Source organism: Sphaeramia orbicularis, chromosome 21 (genome assembly GCF_902148855.1).
Source record: "Sphaeramia orbicularis chromosome 21, fSphaOr1.1, whole genome shotgun sequence".
Lineage (NCBI taxonomy): Eukaryota > Metazoa > Chordata > Actinopteri > Kurtiformes > Apogonidae > Sphaeramia > Sphaeramia orbicularis.
The window spans coordinates 43,579,612-43,593,627 of NC_043977.1; the positions used below are offsets into that span (position 1 = coordinate 43,579,612).

Sequence of the window (14,016 nt, forward strand, 5' to 3'; positions counted from 1 at the left end):
TAACAAAAAAAAACACAAAGTGCTACAAAAACGCCAGTCAGAAGGAGCAGGGCAGAGCAGGACCAGACCAGACAGCCAGCAGGACCAAGACCAGACCAGAGAGAGCGAGAGATCATCCCTGGCGAGCTGCTTAAATAGTCACGCCTGGACCGCCACAGGTGTCACCAATCATGCTATCGCCATCTGCAAAAGAAAACTGACAGTGCCCCTAGTGCCCGAAAGGTGCGGGGCCGCCAAAATACAAAACTCCTTTATTTGTGCAGGAAAACTTCATTGACTCTGTCCTAGAGGTGACCTGTGTGTTTCAGTTCCATTAATGAGTCATTCTTTATTTCCATGGAGGCCAAGGCTGAGCGTGTCCTCTGTCCAGTCCTATTACTGACATAGGTTTCTATTCTCTTGAGGGCAGAGAATGTCAGATTTGGAGTTTTCCAAGTAGTGAGCCAGTGCTCAGTCAATTTTTTTGTGTTGAGGTCCGAGCCAGAATTTGCTAGTTGGTTCAACATCCCCCCCAACATTCCACGTCTCACTCATGCACTTCACGTGGTTACTTCACTGTGGAAGCACCTCTGTTGTATTGTGTTCACGTTATTTTGCCAAATTTCTTTTTCCTAGCCATGGGTCAGACCTCTTTTCACCTCTTCCAGACACGAGGCCAAGCGTTTCAGCACCTCCCCTCTGGACAGCGACTGGACCTTGTTGGACTTTGTCTCCCACACAACCATAACAGCACAAATGACAGACTTTCAGACTTCTTTCCAAACCTTTGTATCGTCTGGTGACTTTAGGGATCCTTGTGTTGTTTGTTTTAAAGTTACTAATTACTTGCCTATAACCAAGGTTTTCATGTAACAGATATTTTTCAAGTTCATATTCTGACTTAACTTGAACATAAACATCACATGAAGTCATGTCCCTGATTTCACTCCAGTATTTTTGGACACTTCATTGTCACTTCACTTAATACACAGTCTGTAACTGTGAAAAAATGAGTAAACTCTTTTATTCTCTGTCTCATTTCACAGCCGTTGTCCTTGTCATGTTCACTCTCCCATTCAGTTTGTTGCTCACTTGACCATTGTCACTGTCACTGCCTTGTTCTCTGAGTGGACAGAAGGGGCCAAGTTAGAACAGTTCTGTTTAACTGACAAATGGTACATACTTTACTGTGAAAGGTTCATTAATGACTTATAATGAAGCACTTTGTATCTTAGAAAAGGAAATATAGATCGATCGATAGACAGACAAACATACAGACAATATCATAATATCTCAATAAATATTCAGTGTTGTCTGTTGATCATCCACCACTTGGTCAAATGTAACATCTCTATAGTATAAACCTCCAGAGTCTGTTGACATGTACTGTAGTTTAGTCTGTTAATGAGATCCTTAGAGTGTAATTAAGTTTGACAGAAACTTTTCAGTGACGTAAACTGTTGTTCTATTCAATACTGAAGATGAACTAATCCTAAATGTATTTAAAGGTCAGTTCTGTTTGACCAATGTTCCATGTTAGTGAACCCTCAGTGTGAGACACTGTCGTTTTCATGTCACTTAATCTGTTTTAATGGACGTTAAATCAAATGTAACATATTTAATACTTGGTGGGTTTGTAGACATGAATAAGTACAGGTATGTTTATTTTTTCATCTTGTTCATGGTGTATGTTCTGATAATGTGCTGTAATTCTATTATTGTTTATCTTATTTTGATTCACAAAAACCTCCATGAACCTATGTATGTTTTCATTGCAGCTTTGTCATTCAACTCTGTTCTTTTCAGTACTGTTATCTACCCAAAACTACTGACTGACTTTCTATCCGAGAAACAGATCATATCTTTGCCAGCCTGTATCTTTCAGCATTTCATATATTACTCTTTGGCAGCGTCAGATTTCTTATTGTTGGCAGCCATGGCCTTTGACAGATATGTGTCTATATGTAAACCTCTGCAGTATCCTACTATCATGAGGAAAAGTACTGTGACTATTTTGCTTTTACTATGTTGGCTTTTTCCTGCTGCTCAGGTTGCAGGGGCAGTTGTGCTGGGTGGTTTTAAGAAACTCTGTACTTTTGTTTTGACAGGAATTTTTTGCAACCATGCCGTCTTGAAACTTAACTGTGTCCCTTCAGCAGAACGTGCCATATATGGTGTGTTTGTTTCGATTAACTCTACAGTTATACCAGTGCTTTTTGTACTTTTTACATATGCAAAGATATTTATGATAACTTCTAAAAGAGGTAGAGAAGTCAGGAAAAAGGCTGCAGAGACATGTTTACCCCACCTGATGGTTTTATTCAGCTTCTCCTGTTTAGTTACATATGATGTAGTTATGGCTCGACTGGAAACTAATTTTTCTAAAACAGTACGTTTAGTAATGAGTTTACAAATGGTACTGTATAATCCTCTGTTCAATCCAATAATTTATGGATTGAAAATGAAAGAAATTTCAAAACACCTCAAGAATTTGTTTTGTCACATCACACTAAGAGGTAATATTCATATTTATATTAGACAGTGATGTATAATGCACTAAAAATGATAGATCAACTTTCAGTAGTGGTAAATAGAAGCATAAATGTGAGTTCTTCTGCTGCTCTTTGGTCATCTCCTCTGTCACTGTGGAATGAACATGGTCTGATACCAGTGTATGGGCCAAAATCAAATCAAATTTATTTATATATTGTCACATTATGACAAAAGTTATGTCATGACACTGAGCATATAGAGCTGGTCTAAACCAGACTCTTAAGCCAATTCACAGAAACCCAATAGAATCCTCCAGGAGCAAACACTTGGTGCCAGTGATGAGGAAAAACTGCCTTTTAACAGGAAGAAACCTGGAGCAGACCCCGACTCCTGGAGGATGGACGTCTGCTTTGACCAGATGGTGTTAAAGAGAAAGAGTAAAGGAAAAGAAAGAGAGAGAGCGAGAGAGATGGGATGGGGATTCACAACAAACTATGACTGGTCCTGGTATAATTACCAATAACTAGAACAAATGTCTATAACTGTTAATACTATTCCTGCAAATAGCCATATCAATTATGTATGCAAAAGATCAATGAAGATGCTTGGTATACTGAGAAAAGTCTGTCCCCTGATTCATCACTCTGCTCACTTGACTTTGTATTATAGTTTTCTGTTTCCATATATGAATTACTGCAATATTGTCTGGTCAGGAACTTATCCAACTTATCTCAGCAAACTCTCAATAATCAAGAAGAGATTCCTGAGAACAATCTCACTGTCTAGTAGATACGAACCATCTGCACCAATTTTTAGGAAATATTCAACACTACCCATTCATGAACTCAGTGTTCATCACTCATGTTTATTTGTGCACAAGTTTATCAATAATAAGCAAGATCTTCCGGACACTTTTCATAATTTTTTTAGTTTTTCATCCGATTTACATTTATACTCAACTAGACATAGCAACAATCTTCATTTACCCTTCTGTCGAAAATCTGGTCATCAATTTAATATTTTATTTAGAGGTCCTAAATTGTGGAACAATCTAGACATGTCTTTAAAGTCTATATTGTCATTTACATCTTTCAAAAACTCACTGAAAAAACATCTCCTGTCCTGACTTTTTCAGTGTTTTCTATACTGTTAATTGTTGTTTAATTATTGTTTTCTTATGTTTGTATATTCTATTTCTTTTTATTGTATAATAGATGATGGGAGTGGAACTCTGTACAAGCCCTTTGGGCTTCGTTCCCTCCCTGCACTGTTTTTTTTATTGTGCTAAATAAATACAAATACAAATACAAGTATTAACAGTGGATATCCTACTCCTACACCTGTTAGTACAAATAATATCGCTGGGGAAAAAAAAAAAAAAGCCCTTCTAGAAATAATCCTAATATTCCTAAATCTGGTCAAATTGTCTTATGTTGGGCAAAAAAATCTTGTCCAGAATTAAAAGAAACAAAAAAAGTCTATCAACTAAAAAAACATAATGTGCCTTAAAACTAGACAAATGCTAGAATTTTAGCAAACAGTGCTTAATAGAAGACATAAAATTACAGTCATTTAAAACAGAATTACTTTAAATGAGGAATTTTAGTCTCTGACTGAGCTGGGTATGAGAATTTAAGTCTGACATTAAGAGCAACAAGTACAAAAAAAAATTTAATCACATGCACTTGAGTCTTTTGATTAAGATGCAAGCAACCACTTGAACTGGGAATCAAACCCTGGTATTCCATTAATTCTGACCTAGACAGAACAATGGCACACAAGACGGATTTTAACTCATTCTGCTCTCCCAAGTGTTCAAAAGGTATTGCGCAACATAAACTCTTTTCTTTTTAAACTGCCATGAGGAATGTGGCATGATGATAACAATTGTGGTGTACACAGATACCCAGTAGGTCATTGTTAAGCCTACAACTCTTACTCATGGTGTAAATTACTGAAAATAAAAATAACATAAAAAGGCTGATAAACATCATCCTACACACAAGTAACCCTGATTCACACAGACACAATAACCCTGCTGAACCCCCACACATAAAACAGAACAGAACCAAGCACAATGTCACATACCCACAATGCAATGTGGCAAACCGGGATTTTACCTACTCAGCTAAAATACCACAGTGGAGTCATGAGACCAATTAGCTCCTCCTTATGGAGGAGACATGGGTGTCCATGTTAAATGGTCAAAGAAACCCCCTCTCAAACAAACTGATATTAATCCATAACTGTAGATCTGATCTCAGAAATTCTTGCACATGAGAATTCTGGTGAGTCTTTAAAATGTATCAATGTGTAATATGTGGAAAAAAGTCAGAATTGAATAAGCAGTGAATGTGGGAACGTGGAGTTTATCAAACATGTTAGTGACAGAAATTTAACATGGGAGTGAATGAGAGAAAAAAAAGGGCTTTGGTTTCATGTCTCGACGACATTCTAACTGACCAAAGGAATTTTTCAGTCATTTTTCAAATGAGTCAAGGGTCATGTGAAACTGTGTTATGATTTTTGTCATGTTTTAAGCCTGTAAATGACAATAAATGGTTAAAACAATTGTTAGCCGCTTTCATTTGTTCAGATTCTTAAATTAAGTCATTCTAGTGGTTTCAGTCTTAAAATAAAGAAAACAATCTGGATCCTTTGCTGAGATAATTTGCACAGTACTACTGTACTTTGCTACTAGTAAAATCTGGCTTGAAATTAGCTGGAAAATCTTATTAAGAAAAAGTTAGATATACACTACCGGTCAAAAGTTTTACAACACCCCAGTTTTTCCAGTTTTGTATTGAAATTCAAGAAGTTGAAGTCCAATGAACAGCTTGAAATGGTACAAAGGTAAGCGGTGAACTGCCAGAGGTAAAAAAAAAAAAAAAAAGGTAAGGTTAAACAAAACTGAAAAATAATGTACATTTCAGAATTATACAAAAAGGTGAACAAGAAATGGGTTAACAACTTAAAGAAGTTCTGCAGCAATGGAGGTCAATCAAGACTTGAAAGTTGGTGCTACCAATTCCTACAGGTGTCCCAATATTTCTGAATTATTTACAACCCCCTCTGTCTGCATAAAAGTAGTGTTGGAACACACTTCGGTACGATACCGTTGTGAGCATTATTTGAAGAGTATTGTACTGCAGAAAGTAGTGTGTTACTATAAAAATGGAAAAGAGGAAAAGGCAATTAACGATAGAAGAGAGACAGACCATCAGAACACTTAAAAATGTAGGTCTTTCCTACAGAGAAATTACCAAGAAAGTCAAGGTGTCAGTAAGTCCAGTTTCCTTCACCATCCAAAGGCACTCAGAAACTGGGGGAAAATGCTGACAGGAAGAGGTCTGGCAGAGCCAAAGACACAACAGAATCTGAAGACAAGTTTCTGAGAGTCAACAGCTGGAGTGAGAGGAGACTCACAGGACAACAGCTTCAAGCACAGCTCAGTAGTGGTCGTAGTAAGCAAGTCTCAGTTTCAACTGTGAGGAAAAGACTTCCAGTTGCAGGTTTGATCAGTCCATAAATCCTTCTTCCAGTCTTCAGTAGTCCACTGGCGGTGTTTCAGGGCCCAGGCAAGCCTCTTTTTCTTATTTTGAAGTCTCAGCAATGGCTTTCTTGCTGCAACTCGACCCATCAAACCTGCAACTGCAAGCTTCATCCAAAGGGAAGGTTTTCTTCTGCTCTTAAACAGAGGGAGCTTGTCTGCCTCCTGGACCTACACAGGGAGGTGGTTCCACAAAAGAGGAGTTTGATAGCTGAAGGCTCAAGCCCCCGTTCTACTTTTAGAAAGTCTAGGAGCCACCAGTAAGCCTACATGTTGACAGTACAGTGCTCTAGATCAGAGGTCACCAACTCTGGTACTCGAGGCCCTGTATTCTGCATGTTTAGATATTTCCTTCTTCCAGCACACCTGGTAATTGATGATCAGCTCATCATCAAGCTCTGCAGAAGCCTGATCAGGATCTAATGGCTTCCAGGTGTGAAGAGGGAAATGTCCAAAACATGCAGGATACCAGGCCTCAAGCACCAGAGTTGGTGAGCCCTGTTCTAGATGGGTTGTATGGAACGGTGGACGGACGTTTCGGCCTAGGACGTTTCGGCCTTTCGAGGGTTAGGGACTGCAAAAACTGCAGTCCGAAACGTCCAAGTCCGAAACGTCCAAGTCCGAAACATCCTACGTTCGTATGGAACTAATGCCACCGTCATATCTCTGTCTGTTTTCTCTGCTCTTTTTCTCTCTCTGGCCCTTTAACCCTGACACACCTCCTCATGTCAGGATCTGTGCCTGGGTGACTCTTTGCTCCTCCCTTTTGGTCATGGACCTGTGCCTGTGTGACCATCAGCTCCTCCTTTTCATTATCATCATTATCAGATTCACCTGCTGGCGCTGCGTGGCTGCAGCCAATTACCTTCAGCCTATTTAAGGCTTTGGTTTGCAGCCATGCAGCGCTGGTCCATTTCTCCTCACTCCTTTCCATAGCCTGGACATTTGCTCATATTCATCCACGGACTCTGATACAGGCTTTGTATGTTTTCTTTTTCTGGACTCTGCCTTAGTTTTCATGTTAGGTTTTTTTTTTTTTTCTTCGTTGTCTGGTTTTCATATTTTTGTTAAATAAACTTTTTTTTCCCTTCAGTACCGAGCATTTGAGTCATTTCTTTTCCCCGTTGTGACACCTCATTAGCCTGATTCCACTCACCTGTGAGCGCAGCTGCGTCTCATCAGGGGTGGTGTATATATTCACTGTTCTGCTGTTTGTTCTTTGCCTGACTGTCTTAGCCCCGTGCGAAACTATCCAGCGGTGTTCCTGCTTGCTTATCCTGAACCTGACTGTCCCTGAACTGATCCGCTGGCCGTCGTCTGATTCCCCGCCTGACCTGTCCTCCCGATTCTGTCTGTTCATCTGATCCCCGGTACTCGACCTGCCCTTTGTCCTTGACCACGTCTCTCCGTCCGCTGCCTGTTATCGACCTGTTTCTGTTCCTGACCACGTCTTCTGGCTCCGTTCCTCTGGATTCTTCTGTCTCTCTTGGTACTGGATCTCCTGCCTGTCCCCGATGCCCCCTTTTGCCTTTTCCCTGTCGGCTTCATTGACTCTGATAGTGACTGTGTACTGGACATTGAACACCTGCTGTATTCACATAGTTTGAAGAAAGACAATCCAAACTATTACCTCTGTGTTGGTCTGCATCTGGGTTCTGATTGTATTCATCACAACCGCACTTCCACTATGTGGAACTGGCTCAACTCAACTGGAGTACCAGATACTATTCCTGGAGATCGTTTCCATTACAGGATACTACCGACTTTACAGTACCTGGACGTCATAGTGACGCAGTGCGTTACTTCTGTGTCGTCTGCTCAGAGACTTGTTGGTAAACTCGCTCGTTGCGTGTTGTCTCGTCAAACTCATGCTGAATTTTTACGTCGGCCACCAAAGACTGAATCTCCTCACTGAATGGTGTAGTTTTGCAGGCTGTCATCATGTGGATTAACCTACCGCTACATTTACTGTAAACTTCTGCATCTGTTTTTTGTAAAACAGCGGGTCACAGAGAAAACTCTATGACCAATCGGTGGTCTGCAGTGTTTACACATCATGTTTTAGTATCTGCTCCCCAGTCCTGGAACCTCGGTGGAGGTGATACCAAAAAACTAGTACCAGATTCCAGGTCCTTTTCGTAATGGAAACGCAAAAAGGCTGAGTCGAGCCAGTACCACGTCGTGGAAATGCGGCATAAAAGGTCTTTGCAGGAGCCACAAAGGGCTTTGTCAGTGATGAGGAGTATTTCAAAGTCTATTCTAGATTGTACAGGGAGCCAGTGCAGAGAAGCCAACACTGGTGACGTGAGTGAAAGTGAAATCATTTCCTTTGGCCCATACACTGGTGCAGCTGTGGGCCGTGCATTTGGTATCTGGGCCTTCAGTGGGGACTTAGTGGTGGTATTTAAAGGTTGATTAAGTCAACTATGACATCACAATTATAGAAACCATCAATATTGTACAAAAAAAACCAACAAAATAACAATGTGTGGCATTAAAGAGAGAGGGAGGATGAATACCATTATTACTAAAGCAAGAAACCAGTTTAGACAACTCCAACCCTCTGCACTATAACCATAACTGTACCATGTACATCATCTGGAGCAGTTTAGAACCAATATTTATGTAATAACATGACAACACATACAAAATTTAAATAGAAGACATCTTAGCCTACTCACCAGAGATGCTCATTATTTATACTCTCAATACCCGGCTCTGAGGTGGTGACAAAAATGGAGACAGAGGTGGTGAAAATGTAACAAAGACTTATTAAGTAAACTAATAACAAAAAAAAAACACAAAGTGCTACAAAAACGCCAGTCAGAAGGAGCAGGGCAGAGCAGGACCAGACCAGACAGCCAGCAGGACCGAGACCAGACCAGAGAGAGCGAGTGATCATCCCTGGCGAGCTGCTTAAATAGTCACGCCTGGACCGCCACAGGTGTCACCAATCATGCTATCGCCATCTGCAAAAGAAAACTGACAGTGCCCCTAGTGCCCGAAAGGTGCGGGGCCGCCAAAATACAAAACTCCTTTATTTGTGCAGGAAAACTTCATTGACTCTGTCTTAGAGGTGACCTGTGTGTTTCAGTTCCATTAATAAGTCCTTTTTTATTTCCATGGAGGCCAAGGCTGAGCGTGTCCTCTGTCCAGTCCTATTACTGACATAGGTTTCTATTCTCTTGAGGGCAGAGAATGTCAGATTTGGAGTTTTCCAAGTAGTGAGCCAGTGCTCAGTCAATTTTTTGTGTTGAGGTCCGAGCCAGAATTTGCTAGTTGGTTCAACATCCCCCCCAACATTCCACGTCTCACTCATGCACTTCACGTGGTGACTTCACTGTGGAAGCACCTCTGTTGTATTGTGTTCACGTTATTTTGCCAAATTTCTTTTTCCTAGCCATGGGTCAGACCTCTTTTCACCTCTTCCAGACACGAGGCCAAGCGTTTCAGCACCTCCCCTCTGGACAGCGACTGGACCTTGTTGGACTTTGTCTCCCACACAACCATAACAGCACAAATGACAGACTTTCAGACTTCTTTCCAAACCTTTGTATCGTCTGGTGACTTTAGGGATCCTTGTGTTGTTTGTTCTAAAGTTACTAATTACTTGCCTATAACCAAGGTTTTCACATAACAGATATTTTTCAAGTTCATAGTCTGACTTAACTTGAACATAAACATCACATGAAGTCATGTCCCTGATTTCACACCAGTATTTTTGGACACTTCATTGTCACTTCACTTAATACACAGTCTGTAACTGTGAAAAAATGAGTAAACTCTTTTATTCTCTGTCTCATTTCACAGCCGTTGTCCTTGTCATGTTCACTCTCCCATTCAGTTTGTTGCTCACTTGACCATTGTCACTGTCACTGCCTCGTTCTCTGAGTGGACAGGAGGGGCCAAGTTAGAACAGTTCTGTTTAACTGACAAATGGTACATACTTTACTTTGAAAGGTTCATTAATGACTTATAATGAAGCACTTTGTATCTTAAAAAAATAAATATAGATCGATCGATAGACAGACAGACAGACAGACAGAGAGACATACAATATCATAATATCTCAATAAATATTCAGTGTTGTTTGTTGATCATCCACCACTTGGTCAAATGTAACATCTCTATAGTATAAACCTCCAGAGTCTGTTGACATGTACTGTAGTTTAGTCTGTTAATGAGATCCTTAGAGTGTAATTAAGTTTGACAGAAACTTTTCAGTGACGTAAACTGTTGTTCTACTCAATACTGAAGATGAACTAATCCTAAATGTATTTAAAGGTCAGTTCTGTTTGACTAATGTTCCATGTTACTGAACCTTCAGTGTGAGACACTGTCGTTTTCATGTCACTTAATCTGTTTTAATGGACGTTAAATCAAATGTAACATATTTAATACTTGGTGGGTTTGTAGACATGAATAAGTACAGGTATGTTTATTTTTTCATCTTGTTCACGGTGTATGTTCTGATAATGTGCAGTAATTGTATTATTGTTTATCTTATTTTGATTCACAAAAACCTCCATGAACCTATGTATGTTTTCATTGCAGCTTTGTCATTCAACTCTGTTCTTTTCAGTACTGTTATCTACCCAAAACTACTGACTGACTTTCTATCAGAGAAACAGATCATATCTTTGCCAGCCTGTATCTTTCAATATTTCATATATTACTCTTTGGCAGTGTCAGATTTCTTATTGTTGGCAGCCATGGCCTTTGACAGATATGTGTCTATATGTAAACCTCTGCAGTATCCTACTATCATGAGGAAAAGTACTGTGATTATTTTGCTTTTTCTATGTTGGCTTTGGCCTGCTGCTCAGCTTGTAGGTGGAGTTGTGCTGGGTGGTTTTAAGAAACTCTGTACTTTTGTTTTGACAGGAATTTTTTGCAACAATTCCATCTTGAAACTTAACTGTGTCCCTTCAGCAGAACTTGCAATATATGGTGTGTTTGTTTCGATTAACTCTACAGTTATACCAGTGCTTTTTGTACTTTTTACTTATGCAAAGATATTTATGATAACTTCTAAAAGAGGTAGAGAAGTCAGGAAAAAGGCTGCAGAGACATGTTTACCCCACCTGATGGTTTTATTCAGCTTCTCCTGTTTTTGTGCATATGATGTAGTTATAGCTCAACTGGAATCTAAGTTTTCCAAAACAGTACGTTTAGTAATGAGTTTACAAATGGTACTGTATAATCCTCTGTTCAATCCAATAATTTATGGATTGAAAATGAAAGAAATTTCAAAACACCTCAAGAATTTGTTTTGTCAAATCACGCTAAGAGGTAATATTCGTATTTATATTAGACAGTGATGTATAATGCACTAAAAAGGATAGACCAACTGTCAGTAGTGGTAAATAGAAGCATAAATGTGAGTTCTGCTGCTGCTCTTTGGTCATCTCCTCTGTCACTGTGGAATGAACATGGTCTGATACCAGTGTATGGGCCAAAATCAAATCAAATTTATTTATACAGCGTCACATCATAACATAAGTTACCTCATGACACTTTACATATAGAGCTGGTCTAAACCAGACTCTTAAGCCAGTTCACAGAAACCCAATAGAATCCTCCAGGAGCAAACACTTGGTGACAGTGATGAGGAAAAACTGCCTTTTAACAGGAAGAAACCTGGAGCAGACCCCGACTCCTGGAGGATGGACGTCTGCTTTGACCAGTTGGAGTTAAAGAGAGAGAGAGAGAGAGAGAGAGAGAGAGAGAGAGAGAGAGAGAGAGAGAGAGAGAGAGAGAGAGAGAGAGAGAGAGAGAGAGAGATGGGGGGTGGGGTTGAGCTGGGAAATAGGGGGAGACATGGATGCACAGCAACCTGTACTACTACTGTTAAAAACTAAAATAACTGGTCCTGGTATAATTACCAATAACTATAATAAATGTCCATAACTGTTAATACTACTACTACAAATACAAGTAGTAACAGTAGATATACTACTACTGCACCTGTTAGTACAAATAAACCTCTACCATCTATGTAACTAATATAATATACCAGTGTTTCCCAACCAGTGTGCTGCAGCACATTAGCGTGTTGTGAGAAATCATTAGGTGTGCCGTGGAATATTATCCACTTTCACCTGATTGGTTCTGTAATGGAGCAGCGTGATATAGATACATATGACTGCACACACCAATGATCCACTCTACAACCACAGTCTCCTTTTCCCCTTTGCAAAATAACAGTGAAAATGAACCGGCCCAGATGCAGTGTGTTCTGTTAATAAAACCCCTCTTCACTGGTGATGTGCGGATTACCTGCGAACCCCGGGTATCGGGTTGAAGTGGGCGAGATATGGGTGATTGTCTTTTTGCAGCAACATTTCATCTTCACAAATTTCACTTATCCTGATTTTTTCTAAAATGTGCCAAGTATATACAACAAAGTAATGTCATTATGTGTTTAAGCATTTGCCATCACATAAACCTAAATGAGATGCATTTCAAATAATATTTAGTATTTTATACACCTTTTGGGTGACACAGACATTCAGTTTCCTTTTGTCCCACAGTGCCATGTAACCAACTTCCTCCAGAAGCATAAGTCATAAAACTACAAAACTTTTTTTTTCTTTAATAACTTGATAGTCTAGACTAAACTTTATTTTATTATGTAATTTAATCTGGTGAAACTGTATTTCTTTTTTACTATTTTCTTCATACTGTACATGTCACAGCAGTAATTTTTCACCCTGTTATAATGTGCCTAATTGCCTAAAAAAAAACAAAACAATAAACAATACAATTCAATAAAAACCATTTACAGGAAGTGACATCATTTGTTTTTGGTGGGAATTCAACTATGGAAACTGACATAAGCTTCAACTGTCACTCTCATCGTACTTTTTTTTAATCTTAAACATGTTACGCCTGTATGCCTCACTCTTAAAGTTCCACCCTGTTATGAGAAATTATGGGAAATAATTCAGTAGAATTAAAAAAAAAAAAAAAAAAAACATGTTAGAGTTAGTTGTTAAAGATGTGTTAATCTAGTGAAGGTTAGCTAGCTAAATGTTGATCAGTTTCAGAGCTACAGCTAGGTTAGCCAAAAAAAATTTCCACCCTGTTATATCTATGAACCTAAGAAGGTGGAAACTGTGAAGAGAGAGCAATAATTATTGTTATCATTAATGAATAATATTATTAGCTTCATATATATTCGGTTGGAGTGGGGGAGATATGCCTCCCATATACGACAAAACTCAATCCGTAGGCCGGGGGGTCCGTCCGAGGGGTCGCTGACACACCCCTCTCAGCTTTCTTGTTCCACCCACCCTGCAACAATGTTGCCCATGCACGCCCGATGTAAAATAACAAATGTAATGTAAAATATGAGCCATGGCTCCAAAAGGTTGGGAAACACTGTAATATATTAATACTAATTTAATAAACACTATCACAACTACAAGCACTCGGAGAGCGCAGACCTCTGCCAAGGCTGATCAGTGCCCCCCCCATGGGCCCCCCCACGCCAAGGAGGTTATGTTTTTGCCAGGGTTTGTTTGTCTGTCTGTCTGTTTGTCTGTCCGTTAGTGTGCAACATATCTCAAAAAGTTATGGACAGATTTTGATGAAATTTTCTGGTCTGCGCCCCCCCATGGGCCCCCCCCACCCCCGATTACCACCAAAATTTAATCATTTCTTCCTTATCCCATTTCCAACAAACCCTGAAAATTTCATCAAAATCTGTCCATAACTTTTTGAGTTATGTTGCACACTAACGGACAGACAAACAAACAAACAAACAAACAAACAAACAAACCCTGGCAAAAACATAACCTCCTTGGCGGAGGTAAAAATACAAAATAACAAGGTGTGGCATTAAAGAGAGGGAGGATGAATACCATGATTACTATAGCAAGAAACCAGTTCAGACAACTCCAACCCTCTGCACTATAACCACAACTGTACCATGTACATCATCTGGAGCAGTTTAGAACCAATATTTATGTAATAATATGACAAAACATACA

The 14,016-nt window shown here is 39.5% G+C and overlaps 2 protein-coding genes across 2 annotated transcripts; both read left to right on the forward strand.

The window, feature by feature from the left end:
• Window positions 1-1,570: 1,570 nt before the first annotated feature.
• On the forward strand, window positions 1,571-7,386 carry LOC115412038 (olfactory receptor 6N2-like). The gene is made up of 2 exons (XM_030124337.1): window positions 1,571-2,495; window positions 7,259-7,386. Exons 1-2 carry the CDS (start codon window positions 1,571-1,573, stop codon window positions 7,384-7,386), a joined length of 1,053 nt encoding a protein of 350 aa, XP_029980197.1.
• Window positions 7,387-10,389: 3,003 nt separating this feature from the next.
• LOC115412039 (olfactory receptor 11A1-like) lies at window positions 10,390-11,343 on the forward strand. Its single transcript, XM_030124338.1, has one exon. It carries the CDS (start codon window positions 10,390-10,392, stop codon window positions 11,341-11,343), a length of 954 nt encoding a protein of 317 aa, XP_029980198.1.
• Window positions 11,344-14,016: the final 2,673 nt, after the last annotated feature.